The sequence below is a fragment of the Zootoca vivipara genome, chromosome 14 (genome assembly GCF_963506605.1).
Source record: "Zootoca vivipara chromosome 14, rZooViv1.1, whole genome shotgun sequence".
Lineage (NCBI taxonomy): Eukaryota > Metazoa > Chordata > Lepidosauria > Squamata > Lacertidae > Zootoca > Zootoca vivipara.
In genome coordinates, this window is record NC_083289.1 from 9,100,126 (window position 1) to 9,110,964 (window position 10,839).

Here is a 10,839-nt window from a genome sequence, read left to right on the forward strand (position 1 = left end):
AAATACATATGCAATCAGGGATGGGGGCTTTGGCAGGGTTGTTGACATGAGAACAGGAGCATGTTCTGCCTTACACAGAATCAGAACACTGCTCCATCTAGCTCAGTACTGTCTGCACTGACTGGCTATGGCTCTCTGGGGTTACAAGCAGGAGACATCTCCCTGCCCCACCTAGAGATTCTGGGGAACTTCTGCATGCAATGCAATGCTCCTATGAGATCATTTCTCCTGCAGCAAAGCTATTGCCGCTTTCTGTTATCCGGGAAGAGGACAAGATACTTCCATGGCATAATGCATAACACTAAGGAAATTAAGAGGGTTCTAATAATTTAGGATTGCACATAGAGACAGGACTGGGGAAGGAGAGAAAGTCAAGAATGTGAAACCTAAATATCAGAAAGAGAGAGAGAGCAAAACAGTTAGAATGAAAGTCAGAGAAACAGAGGAGCATCCCCTCAGCTGCTACCTAACCTTTACTTTATCCGGTAGCTCAGGATAACAAGCCCAGAGGTCATTTTAAACTCTGCTTTGTTTACTACCGGGACGTGGGTGGAGCTGTAGACTAAACCGCAGAGCCTAGGGCTTGCCAATCAGAAGGTCGGCGGTTCGAATCCCCGCGATGGGGTGAGCTCCTGTTTGCTTGGTCCCAGCTCCTGCCCACCTAGCAGTTCGAAAGCACGTCAAAGTGCAAGTAGATAAATAGGGACCGCTCCAGCAGGAAGGTAAATGGCGTTTCCGTGCGCTGCTCTGGTTCGCCAGAAGCAGCTTAGTCATGCTGGCCACATGACCCGGAAGCTGTCTGCAGACAAACACCGGCTCCCTTGGCCTGTAGAGCAAGATGAGCGCCGCAACCCCAGAGGTCAGGGGTCCCTTTACCTTTACCTTTGTTTACAACCCAGGTCAGCAACTAATTGTGGCTCCAGGAAACTTTGCAGAGCTGATAGGTGGTGGCAGGGCAGGTCTGTTCTCCTGAAACCCCCACCCCACCCATTATCTCCACTCTCCATGGCAGAGTGGAGGTGGGGAGGAAAGGAGCAAGCTGGACACAGCTGGAGTCCTCTGTGCCTCTGCATTACGTGGGGCTACCTTTGAAGGTGACTTGGAAACTACAACTAATCCAGAATGCGGCAGCTAGACTTATGACTGGGAGCGGCCGCCGAGACCACATAACACCGGTCTTGAAAGATCTACATTGGCTCCCAGTACGTTTCCGAGCACAATTCAAAGTGTTGGTGCTGACCTTTAAAGCCCTAAATGGCCTCGGTCCAGTATACCTGAAGGAGCGTCTCCACCTCCATCATTCTGCCCGGACACTGAGGTCCAGCGCCTAGGGCCTTCTGGTGGTTCCCTCGTTGCGAGAAGCCAAGTTGCAGGGAACTAGGCAGAGGGCCTTCTCGGTGGTGGCACCTGCCCTGTGGAACGCCCTCCCAACAGATGTCAAAGAGGAAAACAACTACCAGACTTTTAGAAGACATCTAAAAGTCTTCAGGGAGGCTTTTAATGTTTAATAGATTATTGTGTTTTATTTTTCTGTTGGAAGCCGCCCAGAGTGGCTGGGGAAACCCAGCCAGATGGGCGGGGTATAAATAATAAATTATTATTATTATTATTATTATTATTATTATTATTATTATTATCATCATCATCATTATCATTACAGGAGAGAGAAACAGAGTTGTGCACTGCCTTAGACCTAGGCGGTATGAAGGGAGAACGGAGTCTGTGCAATGGCAACTTTTGCACCCCAATTCAAGAATGTAAGGAAAGCCCTCCTGGATCAGACCAAAGCCCATCTAGTCCAGCATTCTGGTCCCACCAGAACTTATGGAAACTTATTGAAAGTCCACAAAGGTGCTGTATTGATGCTCTTTCTTTCCCCTATAGTAATCTTCCCCGGGGCATGAGGGTGAAGGGTGGGTACAAAATCTAGCAGTAACAACAATAACCACCATAGCTCACGGTCAGAGCACCCACTTTGCATACAGAAGGTCCCAGATTCAATCCCAGGCATTTCCAGGTAAGGCTGGGAGAGAGTCCTGGCCTGAAACCCCAGAGAGGCACTGGTCAGTCAGCACAGGCAGCACTGTGGGAATTATAGGGACAGAACTACCCAAACTGTATAGAAATCTATTCATGTATGCAACTACAGCGGTGAGAATGTTACTTGCCCAAAAATGGAAAGAAGAAGAAGTCCCAGCAAAAGATGAACGGATACAAAAACTTACAGAATATGCAGAAATGGCTAAACTTACCAGAAAAATAAGAAACCAAGATAAGAAACTTTTTATAAAAGAATGGAAATGCTTTATTGAATATTTACAAACAAACTGCAAACACTGGCAGGATTGTTTGTAATAACCTGCAGTTTTATAAGAGTATATACTTAAAGCTTAATGACAGGTTGTGTAAAACTGCACTTTTGATTTCTGAAGAGCTTTCATTGAGCAGGGGAAAGATGAGAGAAATCCACTCTGTCCACAACCACCAGACACAAGTTTCTAGATCTCTATCATATCCCTGTTTTGTCACCTTTTTTTTTCTAAACTCAAGAGTGACACAAGCAGTTTAGCCATATTTGCTTCACAGGGGAGGTCCCTTTGTCATTTTGATTGCCATTTTCTCCATCTTTCTCAGCTCTACAAGATGGCTAAGGGATAGAAGGAGAACCAGAACTATAAATGCCTATATATATATAAAAACCAAAATACTAGAGGGAGGGAAAAATATGCATCAGGGTATTAGAGACTTGCAAAATTCAAACACATCACTTAAGGCAGGGAAGAGGAATCTGTTGCCCTCCAAATACGATTGGACTTCAACTGCCTGACCACTGGACCATGCTGTCCAGAGCTGGATTTAAAGGGATTCCAAGGGAACCACAGGTTCCTCATCCCTTACTTATGGTCAGGAAGGGCTGCACAGTTTCATGGGAGCAAAACCCCAATGAACGCCACTGTGCTGATTTCTGTCTAAACACGCGTAGGAGTGCCCTGCTGCCAGTAGATTACGCTTTTATTAGTCCCAGTTCTAATAAAAGCGTAATCTACTGGCGGCAGTTCTGTGAAAACAACATGCTCCCTTGTTCATCACAAAACTTGGAAGTGCCATGGGCTACAGGACTCCAGAGTGGAACTGGAGCCACCAATGAAAGGGCCCTTGGGCCAGAGCTGTAGGTGGAGAAGAACTAGAGAGGCAGTGCAGCATAGTGGTTAGGGTGTTGGAACAGGACTGGAGAGATATAGGTTTGAACTCCCACTCAGCCATGAAACTCACTGCATGACCTTGTGCCGGTTATCGTCTTGAAGCCTAATTTATCTTACAGGGTTGTTGTGATAAAAAGCAGAGGGGGGACGGACCATGCATGCCACCTTGAGATCCTTGGAGGAAAAGTTGAGATATAAATGTAATAAACAAGTGAAAATAAGGAGGGAAAGGTGTGAGACAGCAGAACATGCCGTTTAAAGACTACCCCGTTTCAACAAGCCTTTTAAGCCTTCATCCCAGTCTGTGTCTGTTTTGGATATGAAACTGTCTACATGTGATTGGGTTTTTTTAAGTGTTCTTATATCTAGGAGGATTGTAACTCTGAATGCCAGCTCTAGGATGGGGAGATGTCATGTGATTGAAACTGGAAACTTCTGCATGCAAAGCAGACGCTCTACCACCGAGCTGTGCCCCCTGCCCCCACCCCCCCACTTTGGGGAGCGTAGGATTATTGAAAAAGTGAAGCCATTCATTTCATCAAAGTCTGACACAAGCGTGCCAAAGAGCCACTTGCAAAAAAGCAAGGTGCTTACAATGCAATGAGTTAGCTCCTTGCTACAAAGCAATTGTGTTCCACCCATTATTTTCAGAATTGCTGCCAAAAAGGTGTGAGCACATTAGGCATAACATTAAATAATGTTTTTAAAATCTAAATCTAAAAAAGACATGACATTAACAAAACAAAACTTGAGAGTTTTGCAAAATTTCACAGGAGCAGAAGCTTCCGAGAAGTAGGTTTAGGCCACACTCCCCTATACACATGCACACACTTCCTAGAGAATAAGCCCTGGATTAAAATGAGTCTCTCCTTCAGTATTTATTCCATTTATCCTACCTCTCCTCCAAGGAGCTGAAAATGGCATGCATACTATCCCCCCTTTCCCATTTTGTCCACACCACAAGAACCCTGCAGATAAGGTGAGGCTGGGAATGAGCGACTGGCCCAAGGTCACCCAGCGAGCTTCATGGTTGAGTGGGGATTCGAACCCTGGTTTTCCAGGTCCTAGCCTAGCACCCTAACCACTGCACCATGGCAATGGTCCTACACTTGTATCAAGCATTACTGCCAAACAAGCACAGTCCCTGCTACACACTGCTGAGGGTCCTCATAGGAAGGAAACTGCCTTAAGGATCGCATTGCTAATGTATGTCAAAATCAGGTTGCAAGTGAGTGTCACACAGCATGAATACACACACGCACACATACACATCTCTGCAATCAGACAAGCAGGTGACACTTTCAGCAATCAAGGCCACACTCCAGGCAGGCATAAACATTCAGAGGGTGCAAACCAAGTCCAGGGAGGGGTGTGGCCTACAGACGGGGGCGTGGCCCAGGAAAAGTCTCAAGGGCCAGATAAAGATGCACAGAGTGCTGCATTTGGGCATGTGGTTGCCCACCCCAGCTTTAAGCTGTGATGTGATCTGCAGGACTCCTTCTGTGCTCAGTCAGCTGTGGGTTTGGGAGTCAGGACAGTCGCAAGCGCCGACTTAAATGGGAAACAAACCAGACTTCTGGGTCTTTCTTCCAGATACCAGATACCACCAGCCCCGCCATTGGTTCCTGTACTCCTAATGGCTCTGTTTCCTCCCAGACAATACAACAAAGGTGTGGATGGATGCCGATTTGCATAATTAAATTAAACTAACCCCAAACTGTTGTGGCCTGGTGCTGTTTAATCCAGAGGTTGCTGATCTATGGCCCTCAGGATGTTGTTGGACCACAGTGTCCATCATCTCCAATCACTGGCCATGCCGGATGGGACTGATGGGAATTGGCAATCCAATGGCTCAGCAGTACAGCGGGTTGAATCCTGACAAGACAGAAGTACTGTTTGTGGAGGACAGCAGGCGGGCAGGTGTGGAGGACTCCCTGGTCCTGAATGGGGTAACTGTGCCCCTGAAGGACCAGGTGCACAGCCTGGGAGTCATTTTGGACTCACAGCTGTCCATGGAGGTGCAGGCCAATTCTGTGTCCAGGGCAGCTGTCTATCAGCTCCATCTGGTACGCAGGCTGAGACCCTACCTGCCTACGGCCTGTCTCGCCAGAGTGGTGTATGCTCTAGTTATCTATCGCTTGGACTACTGCAATGCGCTCTATGTGGGGTTAACTTTTAAGGTGACCTGGAAACTACAATCCAGAATGCAGCAGCTAGACTGGTGACTGGGAGCGGCCGCCGAGACCACATAACACTGGTCTTGAAAGATCTACATTGGCTCCCAGTACGTTTCCGAGCACAATTCAAAGTGTTGGTGCTGACCTTTAAAGCCCTAAATGGCCTCGGTCCTGTATACCTGAAGGAGCGTCTCCAACCCCATCGTTCTGCCCGGACACTGAGGGCCAGCACTGAGGGCCTTCTGGCGGTTCCCTCGTTGCGAGAAGCCAAGTTGCAGGGAACCAGACAGAGGGCCTTCTCCGTAGTGGCACCCGCCCTGTAGAACGCCCTCCCATCAGATGTCAAAGGGAAAAACAGCTACCAGATTTTTAGAAGACATCTGAAGGCAGCCCTGTTTAGGGAGGCTTTTAATGTTTAATAGAGTACTGTATTTTATTTTCTGTTGGAAGCCGCCCAGAGTAGCTGGGGGAACCCAGCCAGATGGGCGGGGTATAAATAATCAATTATTATTATTATTATTATCATTATTATTTGCTCTGCATGTAGAATGTCCCAGATTCTGTCCCCAGCATCTCCAGGAAGGTTGAAACCCTGGAGAGCTTCTGTCAGTCAGTATAGACAATACCAGGCATAGGCAAACTCGGCCCTCCAGATGTTTTGGGACTACAATTCCCATCATCCCTGACCACTGGTCCTGTTAGCTAGGGATGATGGGAGTTGTAGTCCCAAAACATCTGGAGGGCCGAGTTTACCTATGCCTGGACAATACTGAGCTGGATGGACCAATGGTCTGACTTGGATTACGACTGTTTCCTTTGCTGTAAAATTTATTTATATACTGTGTCCTGAATTTGCTGCCGGTCCAGGATTGTTAGATGACCCTGTGTTCCAGCGCAAAGAATGGGGTGGGGTGGGGTGGGGAGATTCTGTCCACACCACGCCTCATTTCGTAATCGTAAACCTTTATCTCCTCCACCACCCTGTTAAAGTGTAAATTCCAGAAACCTGAACGCCTCTCCTCTTTATTTCCTCTTAATGTTATTGTGTATGGCGGTTGTAATTAAAATCAACATAATAAGGCCCAGCTCTTGATTGCGCTAAATCATTTCTTATTGATTGCAACATATTACATACATATTTAGTAGAAGAAAGTTCGCCAAGCACCGGTTAATTCAGAAACGTTTGTCAGCACAGCCCCTCAGTTTCTCTCTCTCTGCTACCGAATATGTACTTGAAAGAAATTAGCTATGAAGTTAATTCATTCAACAAAAACAAACGCTCCTCCCCCTCTGGATTCCCACTCGGCAGAGTTAAGGACAGCTTTTTGGGTAATAAATAACGGCTTAATTGGTTACTCTATTTTAAAACTAGACCTTTGGAGAGGCGTTTTACTGGGTGCAACATCTCTCTACCCTTTCACAGGAAAACCATCAGAGCAGCAATTGGAGGCAAAGGTCCAGGAGGACCCCACTCAAAAAAATGAGAAGGGGGGGGCAACATGCACACCCATACAAGGGCAGCAGGACTGGCTTGGCAGCTAAAGGCAGCGGGAGGGGGGAGGGACCAAAGTCTAAAATTACTTGACTGCACCACTGATTGCTCATTCTGTGAAGGAGACACCCTTTGATTCACACATATCCCTGGCTCAGGATGCTGCAATGCTAAATACCTAGGCTATGCCACCAAAGGCCATTTCGTCCAGGCTGTTGGGACTGGGGTGGAGAGCTGGGGAGGAGAGATTTCGGGATGACTCTGCAGCTGCAGTCCTATCCACACATGCAGCCAGATCCCACACGTTTATTCACAAACATGCCCCATTGAGTTCCACCAGGCAAGTCCCAAGAAGGGAATTCTACAGTTCTTGCAACCTTATTAGGAAGGAAGTAGAGACAAGGGTCCTACTTCCAATTAAGCACGCCTGTGATTTGTTCAAAGAAGTCACAATGACTCTCTCCAAGGTTTGAGGCTTTGCAGTTAAATAAGGGCGGTAGGAATTTCCCCATCATCTTGTCCTTTTGGAGTCATTGCACACATACATCTCATTCCGATATCATGTGCTGTATCCAAGCCCTACTCAGAGAAGACCCATTGGAATTAACGGACCTAAGTGAATCATGTCCATTCATTCCAACATTGGTGACAACCCATCATTTTGACGCCGGAAGATGGAGAGGTTGCTTTTCAAATGTGAGAGTCCAAGGATGTTGAGATGTACTGGAAAAGTTTAGTGGCATCTTCAAGGAGAGATTCGTCCTCCTCCACCAGTGATGCCCTCTAGGCAACTGGGGAAACTGGGGCAGATAGAGTCTCTGTCAGGACAAGAGTTTGGGGGCAGAGGAAGACCATTCATAGTCAGGGAAGGGGGTGCACAGCTGTTGCCCGTGTTAGCCCTACTCAAAGTAGGCCCATTGAAACGAAAGGACCCAACTCACCGAGGCCCATTCATTTCAATGGGTCTGCTCTGAATGGGACTTAGTTGGAGACAACCCAATGTGTGCACCCCATTCCAAAATTACTATGCGACTGCACAGTGACTTCAAAAAGGCAACTTGACTGGGAAACGCCTCCCGTGTTTGTTTTTTACACCTGATGCGCCAACTGCAAAACCCCAAACGCTGGAAAGAGTCACCGTGACTTATGCAGCCGTCTACTCTGAGCAGGACTTCGTTAGCTCACACTAAAGAGGGGGAGAGTCCCACGGCTATTCAGTGCAGAGCCCCCCAATTGCCTAACTGCATCGCTTAGTGCCTAACGTTACCTGTGGCTGGGTAAGGGTGGGGTGGGGGAGGCGGAGATAGGGGAGGGGCTTCATCCTCCCCACTTTCCCCTTTTTACCTGAAATCGCTGTACGGGTGGATGATCCAGAAGCCGGCGGACTTAACCCTTTCCTGCTCCCTCTCCACGGCCTTTTGGCTGCCAAACATCCTCAAGGAGAATTTGTTGACCCCCGGCTGCAGCATAGCCCCAAACTGCCTCTGCATGAAGCCGGCCTGGCCCAGCCTCTGCTCGTCGTCCGGGGTGATCTGGTCGGCGCCCCCTCCCGCCCCGTCGGGACCCCCGCCCCCTTCCACTTTCACGAAGGCGGACGAAGAGGGTGGAGGCGGAGGGTCCGGCGGGGACGAGCAGGACGAGGCTGCCGCCGGGGTCGATAAAGCGGGGGGTCCCGGCTCGGTGTCCGACAGGTCCGGGGGGCTGCGCTCGTCGCCGGGGGACGCCGCGTCCCCTTCGCTGCTGATCAGGCGGCGCTCCTCGCCCGAGTCGTGAGGGTGGCGGCTGGCCAGAGACGAGAGGCTCCCCTTGAAACGCCGGCAGTCCCCGTTGGTGCTGCTCTTGCCGCTCCCCCGGCAGCCCGGCGTCCCCGAGGCAGCCGCCGCCGCCGCCGCCGCCTCCCCGCTCTCCACGAGGCCGCCGCCGCCGCCCGCATCCCCGACGACGGGCCTCGAGGGCTCTCCTGCCCCTTGCCCACGAGCTCCCCCTGGCGGCGGCGGCGCCAACGGCCTCAGCTTGATGCTTTTGCGACGGGCGTCCTTGTCGGCGCCGCTACTGCAGCCTCTTCCTCCTCCACCGGCTTCTTCGTCCTCCTCGTCCATGATCGACGCTTTGGGGCCGATCTGCTGCGGGAGGCTGTATAACCGCTTGCGCATCGACGGCGGCAGCCTGTCCATGGCCGCGCGCTCGGGGAGAGGTGGGGTAGGGTGGGGGAGACTTGCTTGCAGGGGAGGCTTGGAGGCCGGCGGCTGGTGGTGGGGACCCCCTCGGCTCTCTTCCGCGCGTGCCCAACCCGCGCCCTCTTCAAGGAGCTTCTAAAACGGGGTCTCCGCAGCCAGACCGCGACAAGGAGGACCACCCATCCTTCACCTGTCCTCCCTGGGTTGCGCCGGGTCGAGGATGCAGCGCTTCCGAAAGGGCAGCGGGGTGCGCCAGGCGGAAAGCCCCTCCCCGGGCTGGCTAGCTGGCGTCCCACTGAGCCGCCGCCGCCGCGGTGACCCTTCCGTCCGCCGCCTGCTGCTGCTGCTGCTGCACAGCCCCGCGGGGCAGCGGGACACCCAGCCGGCGGCTCCTCAGCGTTAGCCACGGCTGCATCTCGGCGGCGGCGGCGGCGGCTTCCATAGGCGCCCGGGCAGCCGCGTCTCCGGCGAAGCAGACATAATAATGAGGAGGAGGCTGATCAGGAGGCGGACGGGGAGGAGGGACGGAGCAACACCTGCTGAGGAGCCGAGGAGGGCGATCCCCACCGCCAGCAGCCCCCGCGCCACAGCGGCCCCCCGCGCCTCCGCGGCCTCGACGGCGGCCCGCGATAAACAAGGAGCGCACGAGCAACCTGCAGCATCCAGCGCCCGGGCGCCGCTTACATCACTGCTGCTGCCATCCCTGATTCCTCATGCAGCAGCTCCTGGTCCTGGGAATATTCATGAAGCCAGCTGATCCGATTGGGTTGCCATAGGAGCCACCTCTGCCAATGGGCTCTGTCTACCTGAGCTGGCAGCCGGGCTTCTTAAAAGGGCAACGCCTCGGACGCCGGGTGGGCGTGCGCGTCTCGGGCGCGGGCTGAGGCGCCTCGGCTGCTGCCTGGAGCGAGTAATCGCGGGCGGAAGGACGAGGGAGCGCAATTAAATCCACAAGCCCCTGGTGCTCATCTCTCTCTCTCTCTCTCTCTCTCTCTCTCTCTCTCTCTCTCTCTCTCTCTCTCTCTCTCTCTCTCTCTCTCTCTCTCTCTCTCTCTCTCTCTCTCTCTCTCTCTCACACACACACACACACACACACACACACACACTCCTTGATGTCCCTCAAGTGCTAACATTTGTTCATGGAGAGCTGCAGTGCTGCGCTCAGCTTGGAGTAAGCCCCATTGAAGACCCCGGAACTTACTCCCGAGTAAAGGCGGGCAAGGTTCTTGGCTCTCCACCTTCGCCAACCTAGTGCCCTTCAAATGATTTGGACTGCAACTCCCGCCAACCTCAGCAGCCACAGATGTTTCCGTTTCGTCTTATCCTGATTCCTGCTTTTGTGGCGCTGTAGCCCGTGCAGACAGCAGTGGTGCGAACGCAAAGCAGGCTAAATCCACCACTGTGTCGAGAACATGCTGCCCTGTACATGCCCACTGCAAATAAATAAAAATTATTTTAAAGTCTGCAGGAACGCCGGGTGAAACTTACTTCTGAGTAGACGTGTCTATAGAATGGCAGAGGCTCTAGGGCAGAAGCCTTTTGTCTCTGTTACACAGTGTCACATAGCTTAGTGGTGGTTAGTGCCCGTTAGGGCTGGTAAGATGTCAGGCAGGAGGCCAACAGTAGGTGGAGCCAGAGCCAATGACAGGTGTGGTCTAGCTCTGTCCTCATTTGCCTCCCCGCTGAATTCGACAAGGGCCACAACAGAAGCCAAGGAGGGGGGAGTGGACAGGCAGTGCCACTTTCTGGACTGGTTGTAAGAAAAAAGACAGGGCATTGGGGGCTGGCTG

The 10,839-nt window shown here is 51.5% G+C and overlaps 1 protein-coding gene across 1 annotated transcript in view; it reads right to left on the reverse strand.

Moving 5' to 3' along the window:
• Positions 1–9,046, reverse strand: part of HCN4 (hyperpolarization activated cyclic nucleotide gated potassium channel 4) — a 109,364-nt gene extending 100,318 nt beyond the window's left edge. Inside the window, exons 1-2 of the mRNA XM_035131546.2 lie at positions 8,820–9,046; positions 8,217–8,717 (exon numbers count right to left, since the gene is read on the reverse strand). Coding sequence (XP_034987437.1) covers positions 8,217–8,717; positions 8,820–9,046 — 728 coding nt within the window. The remainder of the gene's footprint in view (positions 1–8,216; positions 8,718–8,819) is intronic.
• Positions 9,047–10,839: the final 1,793 nt, after the last annotated feature.